The sequence below is a fragment of the Natrix helvetica genome (genome assembly GCF_964273705.1).
Source record: "Natrix helvetica genome assembly, chromosome: 5".
Taxonomy (NCBI): Eukaryota; Metazoa; Chordata; class Lepidosauria; order Squamata; family Natricidae; genus Natrix; species Natrix helvetica.
Genome location: NC_138551.1, coordinates 120285903 through 120311791, shown reverse-complemented (window position 1 = coordinate 120311791; position 25889 = coordinate 120285903). Strand labels below are relative to the sequence as shown.

The window sequence follows — 25889 nt, the reverse complement described above, 5'->3', positions numbered from 1 at the left end:
GACCAGTTGTTGAGAATTGTTGTGATATAACAACACAAATTCCATTCCTGACAAGCATAGGAGTGAAAGTCCTCATGAAAGTCTCTCCATTCTCTGTGTCTGAAGCAAAGAGGCCAATCAGGGTCCATCTGAAATGGAGGAGCAGTTGGACAATTGCTGGGTACTGGATTCCTTCTTTGGGGAGCATCTGGTGGAAAAAGGGGAATTTGCTTTTATCACCCAGAGCCTCTGAAGCAATTCTCTCACTGATCTGAAAAAGAAATAAAGATGTGTTATATGTATTATAGTTGGGGTCATATTGACTACAAAATATTAGTTATTAATTCAACTTTGTTCTAATGAACATGTTAGAATAGTTTGTTGATTATCCATTGTTAAAAATATTAAAGACAGAATATTAACAAGAGTGGTATACAAAAAACTGAGTAAAAGAAAATACAAATGCAAATCATATTTCTGTACTACTCCTACAATCTGTGCAATCAGAGACACGTGCAGATGTTAACTGAATTGCTTTGTTCCAATAAAGAGCCCTATTATGTTATTTTGAGGATTTCTATATCTTTTTCTGCTTCTATATCGCAGATTCTTTGTGTAGCAATCTTGTTAACTTGTTCTCCAGCTACATAAGAGACAGAGATTATGGTTTTTAATATAATTTGTCAGTTATACATTCCAAGATGTTTTTAATTGAAATTTTGTCTGTTCTAACAGACACAATTTTGGGAGTCTTTTACTTTGCATTGTTTTAATTTTACACCAATAATTATTTAATTTTAAACAAAGAAGAAATTGTGTAAATTCCCAATGCAGCTCTCAGGGTCCTTTTATGCACCCCAAGATTCCCCTCAGATGCTGTCATTGGGTTTGTCCTGGTAGTGGTTAATGTTTCAAGGCCCAAACATCAGCTCGATATAAGAACACAGGGGTAAACCTGGATGCATATTTTAATGATCGGGGCTGAGGAAGTTGAATAGATAGTTTTAATTTAAGCATTAGATTCACTCACCTTGTTGCTCTACATGAGCTCCTTTGGTTATGAGGGATCCAACATTCAGTCTCAGAGAAACTTACTCTAAGTAAGGAGAAGCGTTATTTGCTCTATTGGCTCACCATCAGATAGACTTCTATGGCTGTCACATCATTTTCCAAAGATCATAACTTTTTAATTTGATTTATTAATAATCAGAGAATTATTATGACAATCCAATCCAAGTCTTTTTACCAGCCTATACAATCCAACATATGAGTATGATGATAACATCATATTATTAGTGTAAAATAGAGTGTTCCAATATGCATTTAGCATGTTAGATATGTTTACTTCAAAGTCTTTTATTCCTAGTAAATCACTAATATCTAGATTACAGGGGTGCAAATATGTACCTCCCACTTCCCCCTTGGTAACTATCACTCCTTCTTCTCCTGGCTCCATTGAGCCCAAACCTCCCTCTCAAAAAAGGATCCGGAAAAAGAGCTTGGATCAGGGCCAATAGGTTGAGCTCCATTTTGAGGGCAATCAATTTCTTTCATCATATTTCTCTGTTTACTGTGTCAAATGCTGTAATAAGATCTATTCAGCCAGCAAACTCTCGCTTATCTGACTGACATATTGAGTGATTAGATTATCTATATATATATTTCTACCAAAACCTTGTTCTTCTGCAAATAATCCACTTCTATTCAGTCTTTAACCCTATTCAAGCAGAACCTAGCATGTATATTTAGCCACAATATCTATTAGATTAATTTGCCTGTAATTGCTAGAGCCCCTTTTGTTCCATTTTAAATATAAGTAACAATAGCAAAAGCAATAGAATTTAGACATATATCACTTCACAGTGCTTTACAGCCTCTTTAAGCAGTTCACCAAGTCAGCATATTGTGGGTCCTGGGTCTTCATTTTACCGATATATGTACATGGTCCTATTTTCAACTTCAGTGCAACTGGATATGGCAGTTGTTTTTTATATGTGAAAATGAACATGCCAATGGAGAGCCCCACAACTAGGGATATTTTCTGAATAGTTGAATAGCTGGTGGAAAGTTCTCTCCAGAGACCCCGTTGCTCTTCAGGACTTTTATGATACATTTGAACATGAACATAGTTGACATATTCACTAATATGATGAAAAGTCAATCTTGAACTCCATGGAAAACTTGATTGTATCAATTGCTCAACACACACACACACACACACACACACACACACACACATGAAATTCAGCAGGTTCTGACAGGTTCTGGAGAACCGGTAGCAGAAATTTTGAGTAGTTTGGAGAACCGGCAAATACCACCTCTGGCTGGCCCCAGAGTGTGGAAGGAATGGAGATTTTGCAGTATCCTTCCCCTGGAGTGGGATGGGAATGGAGATTTTACAGTATCCTTCCCCTGGAGTGGGATGGGAATGGAGATTTTACAGTATCCTTCCCCTGCCATGCCCACCAAGCCATGCCCACAGAACTGGTAGTAAAAAAAATTGAATTTCACCACTGCACACACCCTCACTTAACCAGATAGATAAACACACACACACAAACCTGCGGGACTTTGTATGTCCCTACTAATGTTGACATCTGAATGGAGATGTCCCTGGAAGCTGCATCAAGAAGAGCCAAAAGGTTGTCCTTCCTTCCACAGCTGTAACTGGGAGCATTACCTTCTCCAGTAGAGAGCATGTCCATCATGGCTTCTGAAGTGCCAAGTGTGTTCGCATAGTTGTCATGGAGGTTGTAGCCAAGTGTGAAATTATGCAGGAGTTGAAAATTCTGGTTGACCATTTGAATGGCAAAAATTAATCGTAGGGCATTTGAAAAACCAAATGAAAACCTGTTGTAAAAAAAGTTCATGTTAACACCATTAAAAGCAATAATACTTTATTTAAAATTTAATCCTCTCTGTCTCCACAGCCCCAATGAGCCTTAAAACAATACTGTCCCAAAACAAATAACCAGTTATATAACAATAGAAATGTGCTGGACTGAAGCAACTATAACTGTTTCAATCACTTCTTTAAACAAAAATTCTATGTGGAAGTGATGAATTCAGGATTGAACCAGGAATAGAAAATAATCTGGATTTTTTTCAGGTTTTTTTCAACCCCATTTTTGGATTTGAGTCTTTTATTAGGCAAGTCCTGCATTACAGAAGTGAACTAAGAAGAAAACAAGAAGAGCGTTAGAACTGCAAATGGAGGGAATGCAATCCCATCATTCTGAATGACTTACGAAGTAGACTGAATAGAAGGAGCTATGTTGAAAGGCAACATTATAGGTGATATTTCTGTTTTAGTTGTGACTATACCAATGAGATGGTCTCCTGGCCTGTAATAGCTCCATGGATTCTTTCCATCATGTTGCTCCAAACTCAGTGGGCATTTCATTCCAAGCTTCCCAGAGACTGGGTGGGACACCAGCAGCATCAGAAGCAGAAGCAGGAGGTCCATAATTCATGGGGTGAATCAATCTGCTTCCTGTTTCTAAGACAGGAACATTTGGAAGAATGCAAAATAGCAGAAACAGCAGAAGTCCCAGAGGGTCATAATTACAGGGAGAAGCAACTTCTCCTCTTGGGATCATGAACTTCTTCTGGGCCCCATGTGCAGAGGAGAGACTGGAGAAAAGCAATTTAGTGAAAAGCCACAGATATATCCCTGGGGACACTTAGCTCTATTGGTTGGGGTCTTTCCTCTCAGGACATGTTCAGAAAGTGATGCTGGAGAAAGATAGGATAATAACAAGGAAACTGTTGGGCTTCAGCAAGGTCTTTTGTCTCCAGAGAATTCTGGGGGAAACTCACCACAAACTATGGAGTTTAGTTAACTCTACACTGATGCCATTTAACTCTGTTGCTGCCTGTTATCTAACACCAAGGAGGCAATCAGTCCCCTGCAGAAAAGTGACAGCCAGCGGACTATATCATGGGTAACTAGGGAGTTATTGAATTGGCACAATTTTCACCCCATCAAATGACACGAGTTTGGGGGCTGTAGGCATCTGGGTGAGGTTCATAGACACACACACACACACACACCCCGCTGGCCTTTCAGACAGCCTTGAAGACCAGGTTATCTATTTGGGGCTCCCAGTGTGTGGAAGGTCACATTTCATGATTATATTGTACAGACTGCAGTATCTCTCAGCTGCTGTGGCTGTGCAAAGTCAAGAAGTCCAGAGAGATTACCTAGAATTGCTTATTAAGGCTTTTCTGGCATAAACCCAATATTTTATTCTGCAAAATTCCTATTTCTCTCATTCTGGAGCTTCTTGGACCCAAAAGCGAGTTTTTTCTCCCCAAAGGGCCCGCAGTCCTGGCCTTCCCTCCTCCTCCTTCTCCTCTGGCCTGCCCAAAAGGGAGCCGCACAGGAGCTGTGAGGGGAAGGAGCAGTTCCAGGAGGGCAGCGGGGCCCCTGCTTGGGCTGGGGTCAGATTAGGTGACCTGTGGGGCTCCTCCAGCCCTGGCATCCTCTGGGACTCCCTCAAAAGAACCAGGATGGGCTACTGGTCTTCTTCTTCCCCTTTGGGGAACCCTCCCTGACTCCCGGCTGGAGAAGAGTGAACATCCCCCTGCATCTTTTTTCCCCTCAAAATGAAGGGAGGAAGGATCCCTTCAGGAAAGAGGCCACAAGATGGAGGATGCTGCAGAGTCTTTTCCTGCTTTAGCTGTCCTTCTCACTGCCTGTGGGGACCAGCTAAGACTTAAAGGCCATACTCTAGGCTGCCCCTACAGGCAGTGAGAAGGACAGCTAAAAGTGTCAAAAGACCCAGCAGAGGGAGGATGGCGAGTGCTGACTGAGGAATTCTGGGAGTTGAAGTCCACACATCTTCAAGTTGTTAAGGTTGAGAAACACGCTCTAGTCTAGTAGATCCTGCAGTGGGCGATTGGTCAGATGACCTCTAAAGTCTCTTCCAATTCCATATTTCCATTATTCTAATACTTATCTCTTCAATGAGGGAAAAGGAACCATCTTCAAAAAGGGACTGGGGCAACAAAACAGAGGATGCAAGGTCTTTGCAAACTTTAGCTGTCCTTCTCACTGTCTGTGGAGGCCAGGTAGAACCTAAGGCCAAGCTGAAGACTGCCCCCTATAGGCAGTGAGGGACACAGCTAAAACTTTGTAGGGTCCTGCACTTTATGGCCCAATTTTGTACCATGCATCCCTGAAAATAAGGCAGGGTCTTACTATCTTTTGACCCCCGAAATAAGTGCTTGGCCTTTTTTTCAGGGAGGTCTTACTATTTTTGAGGTGCAGGAGACCCCTTAACCTTGGCCCATGGATCAGCTGATCCGGAGAGGGCCGGGGGTTCTGTCTCTGTGTCTGGCACACTCTTGCCAACCTTAGCGTCGCTGGGCCAGGCGCTCTTTTTGCGACCGCCACTAAGAGAAGGGGCACAGGAGCTAGGGTTTGCGGGAGCGGCCTCCGCGAGGCCATTCTGCATGGATGGCAGGTGCATGTGGGGCACATGTTCCCCCCCTCACCCCCAAGGAAATGGTGGGGAGCGGCTGCGCATGCGGTTAAATATTTTAGGGCAGGGCTTATTTTGGGGGAAATAGCATAATAGTTTTGCTCCCTCGCGTCTTCCTTCAGGAGTCTCTTGGCCGCCTCCCGAAATCCTTCCAAGGCCCGGCTTTGCCTTCAGCTGAGCCCTGGCAAAATGGAGGGGCTCCTGCAGGAAGATCCAGGGGCCCTTTCCCAGACGGAGAGGCTCCGTGCTGGGTCCCTCCCGCCTGGGATCCTGTGAGGCCCTCTGGGCGGGCCCACTGCCTCTCATGTGCGAGAGTGTGGGGAGCCCTTCCTTGCCTTGGGGGGAGGGGAGAGGAGTTTGCAAAGGGGCCTGTTTGACTCCTGAGCAGCTTCAGGGAGGGGCAGGGAGAAGATGTGATCTCTTCATTACCAGGATCTATTGACAGGATCTCTTTATTACCACACAAAGATCCCACAGTGCAGAAACCAGATCCATGTAGATGAGAATGAGAACATTTCTCTGAGGGCAGAAAAGTTCTTTCCTGTAGAAAGAGGGAAATCTGGCAAAGGAGAAAAATGGATGTAGCTGGAATTGTGGGGGGGGGGGGGTTCACTCCTTTTTAAAACTCTGTTCTGTGTGTGGAACCTTCTCTCTTCTTCTGGCACCTTGAATAAGATCCATCTTGGTTTAAACCCTGGAGTTTCCCCTGGGCCTTCTCGCCCCTCCTCAGGCTGGTTGACCTCCTAATTGCCAAAGCCAGACCTGGATGGGGAGCGTCTCCTTTCCGATCATCTCCTGGGCCCCCAGAGGGCTGGTTGGGGGAAGAGAGGAGAAACTGGGGGGTCACGAAGGGAGGGGGTGGCAGAAGGAGACCCAATGGGTCAGGGACTCTTCCCCCCAAAGATGGGGATCTCAGTACAGAAGGACCTCCAAGGAGGGGGAGATTCAAACCCAAAGTCATGCCCCCCCCCCAATATCATGGTGGCAGGAGGGGGATATTGAACACTGGAGGATCCCAGATAATCAATGTGTTTTTTCTCTCTCTCTCTGTCTTTTAACAAAAGAGATATCCTTGTCAATCAGAAGAGGACACACACCAACCACAGGCTTTTCACATTATTCCTAGAAAGTAGGGACAATGGATAGGCTGGGAGCACCAGAGCAGAAAGACAGCTGAGAAGTGACAAACTGGCTCTTGTGATATAATGAACCTACAACCCACTTAACCCGGTCACTTCCCCAATGCCTGCCTTCACAGTTGCAATCTTTAACCATGATTTGTTTTCTGGGGCTGAACCTGCTGGCCGATGGGTCAAGGTATTACAGGAATCCTGAAGCACATTAATTCGGTAGAGAGAAGCTGAAGCATAGTTTATAACTGGAACAACCTAGGGATGCTTTTCTTCCTGCAAGGATCGTGTTCCCACAATGTGGAAAGGCTGGGAAAATATTCACACAGCCACCCTGAGACAAACTGCAGGACCGGTGCAGCCTTCTGAGAGCCTGTAACAAAGCACAAACAGCCGCCCTCCTTCCTTTCCCCTGGGGTCCCACCTGGAGCAAAGCAAGACCCCAAGTGAGGTGGGTCCAACCAAGAAGGACAGCAGAAGGCCATTCCCTGGATGTTGAACCATTTTCCTCCAGAATCACTTCCTGGACATGTCCTGGCAAGAACGGCCATAACCACGACAGCCCCAGGAGTGTTTCTGTGGGTGTTTCACAAGCATGTTTTTCTCCAACTAAGTTCCTCACATGGATCCTCCAATGTGGTTCAGGATTCCTGTTGGAAAAATTGCTTCCCCCAGTAATAATCACCAATCCACCCTATGAAAGTTCTCCTGCTCCTTCTTGGAGTGATTGTCTTCACTGTAAATATCAGACCGAAGCAACACGGAGGAGACCTTTCATCAGAAAAGGATAAATTCCTTAGGTCAAATTATGAGTGGCACAAATCTTCAGAGAGGCAGCAGCTGTCTGAAATTTCTTTTCAGGTGAAGCTTGCGTTGTCTTTGTCTGAATCGGGAAAGTCACTAGCATTTCCCCTCTGGTAAGAGAGCTTTGGATTCTTCTAACTCGTCTTCTTGTTTTTGTTAAGAATTGGGAAAGGAACTGATTCAGCCCCAAGAATTATGGACCTTCTGGTTCTGATGCTGCTGGTGTCCCAGCCGGTCCCTGGGAAGCTGAGAACGAGATGCCCGCTGAGTCTGAAGCACCAGGGTGGAAAACAGCCATGGAGCTATTACAGCCCAGGAGACCATCTCATTGGTATAGTCACCACTGCAACAGAAATATTGAGTGTAATCTTCCCTTTCAACAGTGCTCCTTCTATTCAGTTTCATCCGTAAGTCGTTTAGAATGACAGGGGGTTCCTTGGGGCTCTCTGAGCTTCCTTGTTTTCTTGCAGGCATTTCATTACCCAAACTAGGTAACATCATCAATGTTCAATGACAGAGTTGGATTCCCTGCATTTGCAATTCTAACACCCTCCTTCTTATTTCACCTAGTCCTATATTACAAGACCTGTCTCATTTCTTTCATTACTTCTTTTGCTACGGCTTTCTTCTTCCTAACTTTGTGGAAGAGACTCAAATCCAAAAATGGGTTTGAAATAAACCCTGAAGGAAATTGACATTATTTTCCTCTCCCTGTACAATGTTGCATTGATCACTTCCTTGGTTTTAGATCAATGTTGGCTTAAGGCTCAGAAGGTTTGTGGAGACAATGGGGATTGGTTTTTTTTTTTTTAAAGAATTGGTTGCTGTTGCTGCTGATAATAATATGAACCTTTTTTTTTTACAATAGGCTTTCTTTTGGTTTTTTAAAAATCCTACGCTTCATTTTTGCCGTTCAATTTATCAACAAGAATTCCCAGCTCCTGCACAATCTCACACTTGGCTACAACATCCATGACAACTATCTGAGCACCTTCCGCACTTCAGATGCCTTGCTGGACATTCTCTCCACTGGAGAAGCCAATGTCCCCAACTACGGCTGTGGAAGGAAGGAGAACCTCCTGGCACTTATTGATGCAGCTGCCAGGGACATCTCCATCCAGATGTCAACATTAGGAGGCACCTACAAAGTCCCACAGGTTTGTGTATATTTCTTTACCTGAGTGGGGTGGTGATTGGTGAGTGATAGATCCAACCTTATCTTCTCTGGAATTCAAGAGCTGCTTTTCTCCATATTCAAAAAATTTCCCAAATTGTGGGGCCCTCTACTGGTATGTTCATTTTACATATAAATAATATCTATGATATCCAGTTGGATGTAGTATATGTGTATACACAGACACACAGAATACGTGTGTGTATGGGTGTATGTGTGTGTGTTGGAATAAAAGTGACTCTTTGCAATTACAGGACAGTTAATCTAGTATATATTGTTAATGTATCTTAATCTAGTATATATTGTGGCTAAAATACATGCCTTGTTCCTCTGAAGTAAATGGAAGAGTGTACAGAATAAAAGTGCACTCATTACAGAAGAACAATGCATACATTAATAATCTAATATTGACAACATATTTGTCTTGAAATATCTAATCACAAAATGTCATTTGAGTAAATCATAGTTTGCTGAGTACAGATGTTAGTGCAGCTTTTGACATAGTAAAAGGAGAAATATTATGGGGAAAACTGATTGCCCTTAAAATGGAGCTCAGCCTGTTGGCCCTGATCTAAGCTCTTTCTCCCAGCCCTTGTGTGAGAGGGAGGTTTGGGCTCAATGGAGCCATGAGATCTAGTTGATACTTTCCATAGGGGAAGACAAGGTGTGTATTTGAACCATTCTCTCTACATATTAATGACTTACCAGAAGGATCTAAATAAATGTGCTAAATAAAAATTGGTACACGTTGGTCTGCACTGATAAAATTTTTATCAAACTCATGAATTGGATTGTGTAGGCTGCTAAAAAAAACTTTGCTCCCACTGATCAGTTAATGATTATTGATAAAGTCAAAAGTTATAACCTTTGGAAGACAACACCATATCCATAGCTGCCTGTTTCATTGTGAGCCAAGTAACACCTTTCCTTACTTGAGGGTAATTTCCACTGAAAGTAGATATTGCTTCCCACATCATCAAAGGAGCCACTTAGAGAAAGGACCCAAGTGACTTTACTGCTTAAACTACCCAGGTTTCTTTCCATTTATTAAAGAATATAATGCCAGAATTACCTGGAAACTCTTATATCGAACTGAAGTTTGGTGCTTGATATACATTATTTCACTCCTGGAACAAACCCAATCGCAGCATCTGAGCAGGATAAAAGGACTTCAGGCTGCTGCCCTCAAAACTGAATTGGGAATTTATGCAATTTGCCCTTTCTCTAAGAGCAGTATGCATAATTACAAGTATTCAATGAAAGCAATGGAATCTGAAAGGCCCCCAAAATTCTCTGTGTTAGAACGGTAAAATTTCAATTAAACACATCTTGGATTGTACAAGTGGCAAATTGTATTAGGAGATGTGATCTCCCTTTCTCCTAATGCCAATTGTCTAAAAAAGAGAGAAATCAGTAGCTTGGACAGAACATCACACAAAGGACCTATTAAGATCCATATATTAAAATTATTTATACCCTGGACCATCAGAATTAAATAATTATACATCATATAGCCCCTTATTTGAGCAAACAGTTCAGCTGGATATGTGGGCCTGATTGTGGTAAATTGTAAGGGTGATACAGAAATGGTTTATATTCTGTATTATTCTTTCATATTTAGTTTATTCTTGCATTCTGTTTTTATATACAACTTATTAATTTTCTGTATTCTATATTGCACATTTTGTTATGACTCAATGGCTAGTCAACAATACATTATTCTAATATGTAACCAAATTGGAATTAATAAAATTTGGCATTTGGGACTTAATGTCAACCCCGAAGCGAACCTGGCTGGGGCCATCTTTGAGAGGCTTCAGAGTTGCCACTAGATGGGAGGGGAAGGAAAATAGTTAACTGGGGTTTTACAGTCAAAACAAAAGGTTTACCTGTGGGAACCAAGGTCATTCGAACAGGTGCTGGGAGAGGAGGAGCCAAGTAACCAAGCAACTGGCCAGGACCTCTATTGAACCATATGACCGATGACCTGGGGAAAGGGGAAAAACGTTCTCTTTAATTAGATGAAAACCGTGAGAACTTTTAGAGTCAGTTTTCACCAATTGTGCCAATACAATGTATCCAATAAAATTGTTCTTTGAGGAATCTACCTGTCTCGGAGTTCCGCTTTCTATGGGTGCATTACTTGGAACTCTGACACTTAATGTGACCCCAAATATAACAGCTTTCTTCCTTGCTTTTTCAGATCAGTGTTGAGCCTGTTTCAGAGACCCTGGCTGATAAAAGTCAATTCCCTTTTTTCCACCTGATGCTCCCCAAAGAAGGGATCCAGTACCCAGCCATTGTTCAACTGCTCCTCCATTTCAGATGGACCCTGATTGGCCTCTTTGCTTCAGACACAGCGGAGGGAGCAAATTTCATGAGGACCTTAACGCCTATGCTTGTCAGGAATGGAATTTGCATTGTTATATCACAGCAATTTTCAACAACAGGTCATACAACACTCCTCAGGGATTCCCTCTCTAAGTGGAGACAAGTCAACGTCTTTGTTCACTTCATAGAATATAATTCCATTTGGGAAAGACTTCTTCCTTTCCATTTAACACTCAGGCGCCTCCCAGGACCCACTGAAGGGAAAGTCTGGATCTTGTCAGTCTTGGGCCATTTCGCAATTAGAAGGCACAAACTTCTCAAATACATCCATAGTTTTTGGGCTTTTGGTTTTCAAGAGAAACATAGGCAAATATATCATCCCTTTGAACCCTATTTATTTTTGGAACCCCAGATTGAAGATCACTATTTTCACTGTTCTCTTTCAAAGAACATCATTTCTGTCAAAGGCCGCAGAAGATGCACCCAGAAAGCCCCACTGGAGACCCAGGAGAAAAGGAACAGGAGACGGATCATAAATTTCCCCTATTTGTACAGTTTCATTAACATTCTGGCCCAGGCCTTGAATGCTGCCTATTCCTCCAGATCGAGGAGGAGGAGGAGGAAGACAATCGGGGAGAGGCTGGGGGCTCCAAAGCTGCAACCATGGCAGGTAAGAAGTACTGACAGGGAGCCATCAAATGTAGTTACCTTTTAGAAATCATCCAAAGGAGACGGAGAAGAACCATCTGAACCTCTTTGTGGTTAAAAAAAGAAAAAGAGTTCTGGCCAATTTAATTATTTCATGGCATAATATTCCAAAAGTTATACAGAGAATAACGTTGCAAAGAGAAAGCATCATATAAGCATACAGATATATCTTCATATTAAACACTGCTAATTGTAAAAATGATCTGTATTTTAAATAAATTCCCAAATTTATGGATTTATGATTAGATTGTGTAGAATTTTTACCTTTATAAATTTGAGGGAGCCCCTGAGACTATCTAGCCCAATCCCCCCAGGTACCCATTTTTTTCCTAGCTGATAGCTGCTTGGTCTTTTAATTAAGGCAACCAGTGAAGGGCAGACTGGACTTCTCCACTTTACTGGCTCAGGTCTAAAGTGGCTCTTTTTAGTAAGTTTTGCTCCTCATTCAGGCAGAATCTCCTCTCTTGTGACTGAGCTCATGTCTCCATGTCTGACACTCACGAATAATAGGGAGCAGATCTTAATCTTGTGTGTAACATCTTTCAGGTATTGGAATATCCTCTCTTCTCCAACTGAGATTGTGTTAGTTGAAAAGGTGTTAGAATATAGAACATAGACTAATAGAGCTGGAAGGGACCTTGGGGGTCATTTAATCCAACCCCCTGCCCAGGGCAGGAGGTCCTATACTATTTTTGATTTATTTATTTATCAAACATGTACAAGATAGCAGGTATAAGTATGAACATAAACATGAACAAAGGAAGAAAACACAGATAAATGGGACAGTAGGAGAGGGGCAGTAGGCAAGCTGGTGCACTTATGCATGCCCCCTTTACAGACTTCTTAAGAATGGGATGAGGTCCATAGTAGGCATTTTCTTTGGACTTCTCCCTGTTTACCTGGGAGAAGTTTAACCTGGAATCTTACATCTAGACAAATCCATTCTTACTAGAAATCACCTACTGGTTTTCAATGACTTTATAAACAATCTTTTTACTGGTTTGTATGTTCAATTGTGATGTGATTGCTTCAATGTTCTCCTCCCACTTCTCCTCCCACTTATGACTGTATGATTGCAATTTTGTTGCTTGTATCTTTATGATTTATATTGATCATTTCATAATATGATATGATTGCTTATTTGTACACTATGACTATCATTAAGTTGTACCTTATGATTCTTGACAAATGTATCTTTTCTTTTATGTACACTGAGAGCATATGCACCAAAGACAAATTCCTTCTGTGTCCAATCACACTTGGCCAATAAAGAATTCTATTCTATTTGACAAATTTTATCAGTATTGTTTTATCAATATATGATTGATAAATTTTGCTGAATGTTTGTTATTCATTTCTGAAGACAGCAGCAATTCTTGCCTCCCAACTAAGAATACTCGCAAGTCAGATCTTTGTAGAAGAACAATTCAAATGTGAAAAGGCTTTGACCTTATTATAACTTTGATATAAATGAAATGTTACTAGAGAAGTTTGGGTAGCTTTAATCCACAAGCACAACTTGTAATGTCTAGTTAGCTTTACTTATATCAAAACCTTTCCCCTTTTAGAATATTGTGTATAATGTTCTTCCATCTCCCACTCATGAGTCCGTATTATTCCTGAAATATACTCCCATAACTGTTGTTCTACAAGATACAAGGATCAAGAGGGGGAAAATTATCTTTGCACATAGTGTTCACAGTGGTAGGGATTTTTTTACAAGCTGCGATTCAACTTACTCTTGTTGTAAACATGGTAAAACAGGATTGTGTAGGTTAAAAATGAATTATGAGTTTTTTTGTGGTGTTTTTACTCATTTTTTAACCAAATAGAAATAGCACTTAGACTTACATACCTCTTTACAGTGCTTTACAGCCCTCACTAAGTGGTTTACAGAGTCAGCCTCTTGCCCCCAACTATCTGGGTCCTCCTTTTACTGACCTCAGAAGGATGGAAGGCTGAGTCAACCTTGAGCCGGTCAGAATCAAAATGCCGAACTCAGGGGTGGTTCCGGCAGTCACTACTGCCGGTTTGCTTGTGGGTGTGCCGCGGGTGTGCATGTGTGCTCGATGCATGCTGTGCGTGTATGCGCAGTGCAATAAAAATTGCTCTGAGCATGTGCAGAAGGAAAAAGCAAGATGGCGCCACCCAGAAAACCATTTCAGGGGCATGGCAGGCCTGGGTCACTGCCAGTTCCAGCATGTCAGGCTGCCCAACCACTGCGGGTTTGGCCGAACCAGTCTGAACCAGTAGGAACCCACTACTGGCCGAACTGCTGGCAGCTGGTGATCAGCAGAAGTAGCCTGCAGTCATGCATTCTAACCATTGCACCACCATGGCTCTAAATGTTATTCAGATGGCTCCCCCAGGGTAAAGGGGTTAGAAAAAGGGATGTTGAAACAAGTGTCAATAAACGCTGATGGGATGTAGGAATTCCCATGAATCTGATTCCTTCAATGTCAAAATATTCACCAGATTTTCCCAGTAGAATTACCCTGAGAATGTTCCCTGAGTTGATGCCTAACTACTGGTTGCTGAATTGCCTTATTGGTTTAAGACCACATGCGAGAAGAAACCAAAATTTTGGCTTTTAACATTTCTGGAGTTTCCATTTTAGTTTCATCCCTTTCTGGCAAAGAAAGAGTTTTGCAATCTTTCTACGAAGAAACTGTACTTGGATCAAAATGGAGATGTAGCAGCAGATCTGGTCATCAGGACCTGGAAGGTTCTCCCCAACTTGGGTCACAACTATCGGTACACAGGGAGCTTTGAAAGAGGAAGACTTTTTATCAGCCAAGATGATCTTTCACGGCTAAAGTTGCTCAACAAGGTGGGTGAAATATTGGCGTGTTTTCTCTGTTTCCCAAAGCCTGATAGGAACCATTTCCATTGTGCTCAGCCTATTCACTGTGGTGGAGGACCTTCACTGAGAATTGAATGTGGGGGAACAATAGTTTTCTTAGACTGCTTGGGAGGCTTCAGTAGTACTCAACGTTTCCTTCAGATGCTATAATATGGGACAGTGTTCTAAGCTGATCCAGACAACCTAGAATCTGGGATGAAAATTCTTTGGGACATAGATGAGGGTCATTTTGTGTCCCCTCTGTTATTTATTATCTCCAGAAACCTGGTGAGAGAGGCCATCAAGGGCTGGGGTTTATGGTACGGATAGTCTCCAGTTCACTTGTTCCTTGTCCTCAAATAGAAGGGAAGAAGAAGCCAAATCTGTTGATCGGTGCCTGAGTTCAGGTTTGGACTGGATGCAGCAGAAGTTTATTCAAGACTGGCTGGAGGTCCCAGGGGAAAATTAGCTCTGGAATTAGAATTCAGCTTCTCCAAATTCATATGCCGCCTGTCTCCCTGTCCAGAGTGACATTAGTGTGTTGTTTGTATAATGTCTGAGAAAACTGAAGTATGACAATTCCTTTGATCCAGAGATTCCTTCCTGATATCAAATTTAATGAGGGACAAATTGAAAGAAATGCTACTTAGATTTAGTCTTTTGCTATGAAGAGAGCTCCTCATCTGAAAACCCCTGGAGTGCCATGGTTTATCTTGTGTGTCATCTACCTTCAGTTTCTATGGGGAGAAAAGGAAGTTCCAAATTTAACTAGCGATAAATGTGGGTCTGCCTATCCAGGCCAGTTGGCATTACCTAATTCTAGTTCTTCAACATAGAGGACTTTGTTTTGGATAAATACTTTCGAAAGATCCCTCTCTGGCACAGGGCTCATGCTCATGTCCCATTATTTGCAGCAAAAGATGCCTCACCTACCCCTTGGGGGACACATCCTCATCAGTGGTGGGTTGCCAATTTTTTTACTACACGTTCGGGCACAGGCATGTGTGACGCTTCTGCGCATGCGCAAAAACATCGAGATGAGTGGGTGGAGCCTCCCGCCGCCACTACTATCGGTTTGTCTGATCCAGGCCAAACTGGGAGCAACCCACCTCTGATCTTCATGACTTCACCTTCATGATCTCATCTCACTACAATTCTAGAAACAAAAGAACCATTTTATTCTTGTTTTAGCAGCACAGCTGAACTGAACAAGTAAATAGACAAACAAGCAAACAATATCTCCTTTAAAGATAACAGTCCTAATTCGAAAGGTATTTCTCCTTCGTGTGTTAACTGGGAGACTGTTTTGGACTACTTTCAAATGTTTTCAATGTTTTATGTACGCAAGAAGAAATCTTTGCAGATCCTATTGGTTAAAAGTTTCTTTCTTTCATCAGTTTACCTCTATTTTAATAAATCTGATACAGTAAGAATTTAATAAAACTGAAGTTTAGAATAAATGTTATTAACATGCATTCCTCCATTCTTCATATACCGTTATTTCACAGTATGATTGTCTACTCATATAAAACTTTAGGATAAAGAGCCTCTTGATGGCCTTTTGCTGAAGGCGCTTGCCTCCTCCTCAGAAGGCTGAGAATTCAATCTTGGGTTGGGGGGAGGGGCAGCTGTTTCTCTCCAAGGCGCAAAGAAAAAATAGCCGCTCCAAACTCTGTGTTGCATCAGGAAGGCATCCGGCCAGTAAATGGTCAGCTCCATCCAGTTGCCTTGTCTTTACCCGAATTAAAGGATTACAGGGTGGTTAAAAGGGAGGATTAAATTTAGAATAAATTTATTCTAAACACAATTTAGAACACAATTTGGAGCTAGTCGGATTTAGACTAGTTTTAGACTAACTTTAGACTAATTTAGATTAACTATTTACAACACAAGTCCTAATACAATTTGGAGTTTTTCAGAGATTTCATATTTATCTAAGTGAAGCCCAGAATCTACTTGGCTAAGGTCCATTTCTACCTCCATTTTCCATGGACGGTTAATTGTAACATTCTTTGTCATTCCTTGTTTTTCTGCTCAGTCCCTGCCTCAGTCCAAATGTGTGGAAAGCTGTCATCCGGGATTTGTCAAGAGGGCTCGAGAAGGAGAGCCAGTTTGCTGCTACGACTGTGTTCCTTGTCCGGTAGGGACCTTCTCCCCTCAGGAAGGTGGGTGAAGAATATGGAAGGTTTTGTGAAAATGGATTTATCCAGAGCAGTCTGAGGAAAGTACATGTTAAAAGACTTTGAAGCTCAACTGTTTTGTTTTTTATTTTCAACTTGCACAATTTCTAATCTAAAGGGAAGAGTAACCAAAAGATCTTGAAGGAGAGGCTGGGAAAAGATAGGAGGGTAAGGCAGCTTGTGAAAGCTTTTCCATTGCCAGGGAAAGAATTCTTCCACTTTTTAGCTTGGATGTATCCTTCCATGTTTACCTTTCTAGGAACATCTCAGTTCTTTGAAAGTTTAGGAATTATCTTCCGTCCATTGCTATTTCTCATCTGAAGCAGATTTACATTATGTCATTCCCCAAAATTGATGCATAAAAAGTTGTATCGCGTAACCAATTTCTATTAAGTCACTGTAAGCAGAAAGATTTTGAAGGATCTTGAAGGGAGAGGTTTGGGGCTTTCTGAGCTTTTTTGCTGTTGTTAAATAGTGAAATATGAACAACTACACCCCCAACCTAAAGGAAACCCAGTCATGGTTCAAAAAAAAAAAAAGGAGGGGGGGGGAAATCCCCTAATACACAGTTGGGATTCAGTTGAAACAGAGCTAACCAAAAGCATGGGAAATGGAAAATTAAAAAAATAACAATCTGTACAATACTGATTTACATATAACAAATTCACTTCTTGAACTTATGGATAAATCTAGACCAGGGATGTCAAACTCAAGGTCCGGGGGCCAGATTGAGTGAAAGATCAGTTCACGATGCTTCTTCCAGTGAAAATGGGCTCCCGAGTTCCATTTTCAGCTGCCTCGGCCTCCTGCAATCCTCTGCCAGTGAAAACAGAGCTCGGGAGCCCATTTTCACTGGCAAAGCACTCGGGTCACTGCCGGTGCCCCCAACAGGAGTGACGTCAAGCTGGCCACGCCCAGCTGGCCGCACCTACCACAGCCCCCTGAGGTCAAACACAATTTGATACCCCTGATCTAGACAGTATGGAATCAAATTGCTTCATCTGCTGATTCTTAGACTATGAAGACCAAGTCTATGTAGCAGTTTTCTAGGATGGGAATGAAGTTCCTAATTAATAAATATTTACAGATGTGTAAAAAGAGTTATCTCAAAACAGGGCAAAAGAGTGTGCAATTCAGAAAAGTTCTCGTTCCACAAGAACAGATATATTGAAATACAAAGACAATGGTAAAGCTGAACATCTAATACCCAACACCCCAGATGATAGGCTCAAGATCCAGATGGATCTTGATAGACTTGAACACTGGGCCCTATCTAAAAAAAATGAAATTCAATGTAGAGAAAAGCAAAGTCCTACACTTAGGCAAGAAAAAAATAAAAATATACATATAGACTGGGTGAAACCAGGCTTAATAGCATTAACTGTGAGAGAGATCCTGCAGTCTTAGTGGACAACCAATTAAATATGAGCCAACAGTGTGCAGTGGCAGCCAAAAAAGCCAATGCAATCCTAAATTGCATTAACAGAGGTATATAATCAAGATCAAGAGAAGTACTAATACACTCTGTAAAGCCCTAGTAAGACCACACCAGAGGTGGGTTGCTCCCGATTCAACCTGGATCGGGTGAACCAGTAGTAGCGGTGGTGGAAGGCCCTGCCCTCCCCCCTGGATGCTTCTGCACACGGTTACAAGTGAACCGGTAGTAAAAAAATTGGAAACTCACCACTGGACCACACCGAGTTTATTGCATCCAGTTTTGGTCACCATGCTATAAAAAAGGTGTTGAGACTCTAGAAAAAGTGCAGAGAAGAGCAACCAAGAGGATAAGGGGACTGGAGACTAAAACATATGAACAACAGTTGCAGGAACTGGGCATGGCTAGTTTAGACATGATAGCAGTCTTCCAATATTTGAGGCGCTGCCACAGAGAGGAGGGGGTCAAACTATTTTCCAAGGCACCTGAAGGCCAGACAAGGGATAATGTATGGAAACTGACCAAGGAGGGATTCAACCTAGAAATAAGGAGGAACTTTTTGACAATGAGAACAATCAACCAATGGAACAGCTTGCCCTCAGAAGTTGTGGGAGCTTCATCACTTGAGACTTTCAAGAAGATATTGGACTGTCATTTGTCAGAAATGGTGTAGTGTCTTCTGCTTGAGCTGGGTGTTGGACTAGATGACTTATAAGGTCCCTTCCAACTCTGTAAATCTGTTAGAATACAGCATCCAGTTTTGGTCATCACACTATCAAAAGATGTTGAGACTCTAGAAACAGGGCAGAGAAGAGCAACCAAGATGATTAGGGGACTGAATCCTAAAACATACAATGAACAGTTGCAGGACCTGGGCAGGTCTAGTCTAGTGAAGAGGAGGACAAGGGGAGACATGATTGCAGTGTTCCAATATTTGAGGGGCTGCCACGGAGAGGAGGGAGTCAAGCTATTTTCCAAAGTACCCAAAGGCCAGACAAGGAATAATGGATGGAAACTGTGGGAACAGTTCAGAAATTCAGAAACAGAAATTGTGGGAGCTTCATCACTGGAGGCTTCATCACTGGAGGCTTTCAAGAAGTGACTGTACTATCAGAAATAGTATAGGGTCTCCTGTTTGGGTGGGTGGGTGGGGGGTTGGACATACAAGGTCCCTTCCAACTCTGTTAATCTTAATCTACCAAGATAAAGTGACCTTTTGTGCAAAAGGACCTCCACCTTTGAAGATTTCAAAGATGACTCTTTCAAGTCATCAAGATGCCATGAAGTTCTTTAGGTCCTAAAACTTTAAGTCTTAGATGCTAGGATTTTCCCAATTTCATGAATCTTAGCTATATAGTTTTTTAGAAAATACTGTTTTCGATTTTTTGCATGGAATTTTTAAACAATGCATCTTGGAAAATGTCCCTCTTAACAGCTGTTGTCCCAAAAAAGGTATTTCTTGAAATGCAAAAGACAGAATATTAAAGAAATATTGTTTTTTTATTTTTTTCAGATACAGAAAAATGCACAAATTGTCCAGATAACAAATACCCAAATGAGGACCAAGTCCAATGCATTCCCAAAGTTATAGCCTTCCTGCATTATGAAGAACATCTGGGCATCATCCTGGTCTCTTTTGCCCTACTCTTGTTTTTAATCACAGACCTTGTTTTAATCATCTTCATTAAATACAGGGAAACTCCCATTGTCAAAGCCAACAACCGGGACCTCTCCTACATCCTCCTGGTCTCCCTCCTGCTTTGCTTCTTTTCTTTTTCTCTCTTCATTGGTCAACCAAGGAAAGCCACCTGCCTTCTACGACAAATGGTTTTCAGCATCATCTTCTCAGTTGCCATTTCTTCTCTCTTGGCCAAAACCATCACGGTGGTGCTGGCTTTCCTGGCCACAAAACCAGGAAACCGAGTGAAGAGATGGTTGGGGAAGAGCTTGGCCAACTCCATCATCCTTTCTTGTTCAGCAGTCCAAATTATCATCTGCTCCATTTGGCTGGGAGTTTCTCCCCCCTTCCCTGACTCTGACCTCCACTCCCAGCTTGGAGAGATCATCCTGCAATGCAACGAAGGGGCTGTTGTCATGTTCTACGTCACCCTCAGCTACATGGGCTTCCTGGCTGCCATCTGCTTCACGGTGGCTTTCCTGGCCAGGAATCTGCCTGGGGCCTTCAACGAAGCCAAGCTGATCACCTTCAGCATGCTGGTCTTCTGCAGTGTCTGGGTGACTTTTGTGCCCACCTACCTGAGCACCAAAGGGAAATACATGGTGGCTGTTCAGGTCTTCTCCATCCTGACCTCCAGTGCTGGTCTGCTGGGCTGCATCTTCATCCCCAAGTGTTACATTATCCTTCTAAGGCCAGACCTGAACACAAAGGAGCATCTCACAGCCAGAATAAATGTAAAAAGATGAGCTTTAAAACCATTAAAATATTTAAAGATGTCAAAAATGTCCTTTTATTTGAAAGGCGACATCAGTTATTTCCAATTAGATAGTATACAAGAGTAAAAGAAAATCATATGTAGATGTTTTGAAATGTGAAATTGTAGAATGACTATAATTGTTGTAACTCCCTTCCCTTTCATCTCAACAAATCTTGATAAAGAAAACTCCATGGAAGTCTTCCAGGGAAATTTGCTTTTCTGCAGCTGCCAAGGAATGTGACTCCTTTTAAGAAATTGTTTGAGCAATTATTCCTACTGATAGTGGCTAAAAATGTATGTTTGTGATGGAGTGAACAGAAAAAAAAAGAAAGATGGACACTGTGAGAACCAAACTCCAACAAAGTTGTATGATGCTCTCCATGAGAACCATTGCCCATCCCACCAAGATAAGGTAGCTGCCGGTATCTCCTCTTGGTTAGATGTTCTCATTCAATGAGAGTCAGTTAGGACACTTTTCCAATAGTTGTCCCTGATCTGACGCTTTTCCATGAGATCCACCATCCTCAATCCATCCCCTTCCTCAGTGATCAAATCACTACAAACAGCTGTTTCTTCCCCCAATAAATTTGCCTAGGTTGAGATTGTAATCCATAAGATCATGTGAAAAAGATTGCTTTGTGAGCACCATATAATGTACCATTTGGGTTACTTTCATTTTGTTTATCTTTGTATTTTATTATGATGCACTGACCCACCTACAGCTGTGGTATGTAAGATGGGTGTCCAGATGGGTCTCTTAAATAAATAAAGAGAAGACATTACTTCTGTGGGATCTCCTATATAATGACAAAATCAAGGTGATCCCAATGAAGGAAGAATTTGCATTGGCTGGAAAGTGATTTGAGCAATTATTCCTACTGACAACAGCTTAAAGTTTCAGAGATTGAGTAGGAAAAGAGTTAAGATGGATGCTGTGGAAACCAAGCTCAATCGCATTGTTTCATAATCTCAATTGCCCATCCCACCAAGCCAGATAGGGGAGGGCTCTCAGGAGGTTTTAGCTTCCTGAGAGCCAATAATAAGCCAGGGATGACAACAGCTAACCCCCCTCCTCTCCCTGGGATTTCACCTGGGGCAAGTCCAGAAATCAGGGTGGGCTCCTTTCCAACCAAAGGGAGGTTCCTCCCCTCTGGGGTCAACATGGCTTCATGGCTGTGGGCGAGGGCACCTCAAGCTGGCATTCGAAAGCAACCGCCTGAACCCAGAGCCTCCAAGGAGCCAGGCTCTGAGAGGAGGATCTGAGGGACATTCAATGGAATAACATGTAAGTAGGTATGCCCAGGATATGGGCCATCTCCTGTTCCTCAGTGTTTTGATAGCCCTGGCTATTCCCTCAGTTCCCCCTCTTACTCCAGCGGTCTCCCTTCTGGGCCAAGGCATAGATGGAGCCTCTGGAGGGATATCCATATTGGAAACGCAATTCCTGAACAACCAACCCAGATGAACCAGGAACACAGAGAGCCCCAATTGTACCTTCAAAGCACTTGGGGGTGTTTTTTGGAGAATCACACAGCGAGTCTTTATTGATTAGCCCTTGGGCCATATCAAAGTTCCAAATTCCAGGAACAAATTATTACTACAATTTCATAAAATCATATTTAAATTGGAATTGGAATAAAATACGATTTAAAATGGAATTGGAATAAAATACAATAATTTAAGATATAAAATATGATAAAATTATATTTCAGTGTCACCCCTGCAATCTACCCCAATCAGTCCCACATATGCTGAGCTCAACCGAACTATTTTGCTCAAGTAGTGTGCTGTGTTAAACGTTATTTTCCGGTTCTGGATGCACATAAGGGAATTGTTTTGATATGGGGATCCCAATGGGTCCTTCGTTTGATATATGGACCAAGGTCTCTCACCCCCTTATACAGGCAACAATCCTTTTTTGGGTGAAAAAAGTGCGCCAAAAGCAGGGGGAAGCACTAGTCGTGCACACATGCACATGTGGGGGAAGCACGCACATGCGCTCTGGGGTCACGTGCACAGCATTATGGCCGTGGCATGCCCGAGCACGAACCCCCTGCGCTCCCCTTGCTTTTGGCATGCGAGCCAAAAAAGGTTAGCCATCACTGATCTACAATAATTTCCAAGCCCATCCAGTATTCAGAGTTATAATACCGGGATCTGTTTGGAGAGATATACACATTTACCAGTATTAACTCAAACTTTTCATATTCAAATTTGACAGTTAGGAAATACAAATGCTTATCTTCATTATATGGTCCCCCCGTCCCTGCCATTGCAACTCTTGCTTTATAAGAATGCATAGCCCACCAGAGGGTCTCCTTTTGTTTTTTTGGGCTGGGAACAGCCCATTTTTTTCTCATTTCTGCCCTCCCCAGCCCCCAGGAGCTCTCTGAAAGCCTCCATAAGGGTATGCATGGCCATTTTGGTGAAGGGGGCGGGGCTTCGGGAGGCAAAAAATGCTGTATTCGATGTATAAGACGCACCCAGATTATCAGCCTCTTTTTTGAGGAAAAAAGGTGTGTCTTATACTCCAAGAAATATGATATCTTCCTCCAGTATCACTTTGTAGACATATTTAGACCAGAAGGACCCAAATCACTACACAACAGAGCCCCCTCGGTGTTTATCTGGCCTTTTTTTTTAAAGTAACATGCCTTTCTCCAGCCTCTGCTCTGCAAATGGAAAACAAAAGAAGTTTGGGATCCCTAGGGGAGAAATTGTTTCTCACTGTAATTATGGTCGTCCAAACCATTGAAACCTGTTATGCTACATACCCAGTGACTGCCTTTGATGTAGGCAGCAGATTGAAGGTATGAGCCATACAAGAATCTTGCACCAGAAAGGATTAATTTCTTAGGTTGAGCTCTGTGAGAACAAATTTTTGGACAGGCAGGAAATGTGCTTTTGATTGGTTGATACCTTTCTTTCCTTCCCAGATGAAGCTGTTTCTTTGTTTATGTTAGGAAAGTCACAGCCATTTCTATCTTCTGAGAGTGCTTTGAATTCTTCCAACGGTTCCAGTTGTTTGTTTTAGAAACAGGAAGCAGATTATTTCACCCCAAGAATTATGGACCTCCTGCTTCTGCTGCTGTTGCTGCTGTTGTCCCAGCCAGTCTCTGGGAACCTTAGAAGGAAATTCCCACTGAGTCAGGAGCACCAGGATAGCAAACAACCATGGAGCTATTACAGGCCAGGAGACCATGTTGTTGGTATAGTAATCACTGCACAAACAATGCCACATAGATCATTGGCTTTCAACAGTGTTCCTTCTGCTCCTTCTCATTCGTAAGTCATTCAGGGCGATGGAGTTGCATTTCCTCCATTTTAGCTCTAACATTTTCCTTCTGTTCTTCTTATTTCACTTACTTCTATACTGCAAGACTCGTCTGTTTTCCTGAATGCTTTTGATCTGTATGCCTTGTCTCTTTTGTCATTTTGTGGGAAAGACTCTAATTCAAAGATGGGGCTGAAAAAAACCCTGAAAAAAACTCCACACTATTTTCCTCTCCTAGTTCAACCCTGAATTCATCACTTGACTTACAGAACTTTCTTTAAACAGGTGATTGAAACAGCTGTAGTTCCCTTAGCCCAGCCAATTTCCATAACTGATTGTTAGTTTTGAAACAAGAGAATCTACTACTTAGTAGGCTCAGTAGGCTTGTGGAGACAAAGAGGATTATTTTTTTTTGAAAAAGTAGAGGTTGTTGCTGTTGACTATAATAACTTGTGATTTTTTTTCCAATAGGAATTCTTATGGTTTTTCATACACCCTACGATTAATTTTTGCCATTCAAGTGGTAAACAAGAATCTCCAGCTTTTTCACAATCTTACACTTGGGTATAAAATCCATGACAACTATTTGAGCCCTTTGCGCACTTCAGAGGCCTTGCTGGATATTCTTTCCACTGGAGAAGCCAATGTCCCCAATTACGGCTGTGGAAGGAAGGAGAACTTTCTGGCTCTTCTTGATGGAGCTAGAAGAGACATCTCCATCCAGATGTCAACATTAGGAGGCATCTACAAAGTCCCACAGGTTTGTGTGCATTTTTCTGTATCTGAAAAAGTGAGTGGTGGGTGGTGATGGTTGAGCAACAGATCAAACTATATGTTTTCCATGGAATTCAAGATCTGCTTTTTACCATATTAGTGAACTTGACACCTATTTTTTATCCTATTATATTCGTGTTCAAATGCATCCTAAAAGGCCTGAAGAGCAATAAAGTCACTGGAAATGACTTTCTACTGGCTATTCGGTTATCCAAAAATGTCCCTAGTTGGTATGTTTATTTATATTTTCATATAAATAAATCTGCCATATCCAGTTGGATTCTGTTGCAGAAACTGGGGATGGCTAGTCTAAAGGAACAAAGGACTAAGAGTGACATGATAGCTGCCCCAGAGGAGTGGGTCAACCTACTTTCCAAAGCACCAGAAGGCAAGACAAGAAACAACAGATGGAAACTAATCAAGGAGAGAAGCAACCTGGAATTAAGGAGAAACTTCTGTTCCAAGTACATCATCACTGGAGGGTTTTAAGAAGAGACTAGGTGGTCACTTGTCTGAAATGGTATAGGGCAGTGGTTCTCAACCTTCCCACCTTGGTTGTCCAGCACAGCACAGGGGCTGGGATGGGTGTGAGTGGCAGGTGCATGCCCATGTGCCCAGCTCCATTGGTGCAAGCAGAGGGCACACCTACCCTCCGTTTGCACCAATGGAGCTTTGCACTTGAGCAGAGGCCACCCTGTACGTGTAGCTCTGCTCGCATGAGTAGAGAGAAGGTCTGGAGCTTCGGGCATGACCGCCTCCGCTTGCTCAGTAATGGGCCATGGCCTGGGGGTTAGGGTCTCCTGCCTGAGCTGGGAGGGGGGCTGGACTATAAGACCTTCAAGGTCCCTTCCAGCTCTATTCTGATTGACTAATATGTATTTAGGTGTATGTATGTATGTATGTATGTATGTATGTATGTATGTATGTATGTATGTATAGATACTGATATGGATATAGATATGAATAAAAAGAACTTTAGTGATTACAAGCCAGTTAGCCACAATAGATATTGTGACTAAAATCTATGCCATGCGTCTCTTAATTAAACTTGTGTTTGGGTAGGAAAAAAGTGCATTCTTTGCAGAAGAGCAAGAATATCCCAAAGGTGCTTTTTTCCAAAGGCAACTGGACTTTCTTGATTTTCTTTCAAGACGTTTTGTTTCTCATTCAGCTGGAAAAGCTTCTCAGATGAGAAGTGAAATATCTTCAAAGAAAAACAAGAAAGTCCAGTTGCCTTTGGGAAAAAACACCTTTGGAGACAACCAGGACCTGGGAGACTGAATCTCCATTGAGAGAAATGGGGTTATTCTTGTAAAAGAAAAGAGCCTGAGTGACTC

The 25889-nt window shown here is 42.3% G+C and overlaps 1 protein-coding gene across 1 annotated transcript; it reads left to right on the top strand.

Annotated features, from left to right (window-relative positions):
* Nucleotides 1–10839: 10839 nt before the first annotated feature.
* Nucleotides 10840–20493, top strand: LOC309393741 (vomeronasal type-2 receptor 26-like; the record flags this gene model as incomplete). The annotated part of the gene is made up of 2 exons (XM_081956236.1): nt 10840–10899; nt 19744–20493. 2 exons carry the CDS (start codon nt 10840–10842, stop codon nt 20491–20493), a joined length of 810 nt encoding a protein of 269 aa, XP_081812362.1.
* Nucleotides 20494–25889: the final 5396 nt, after the last annotated feature.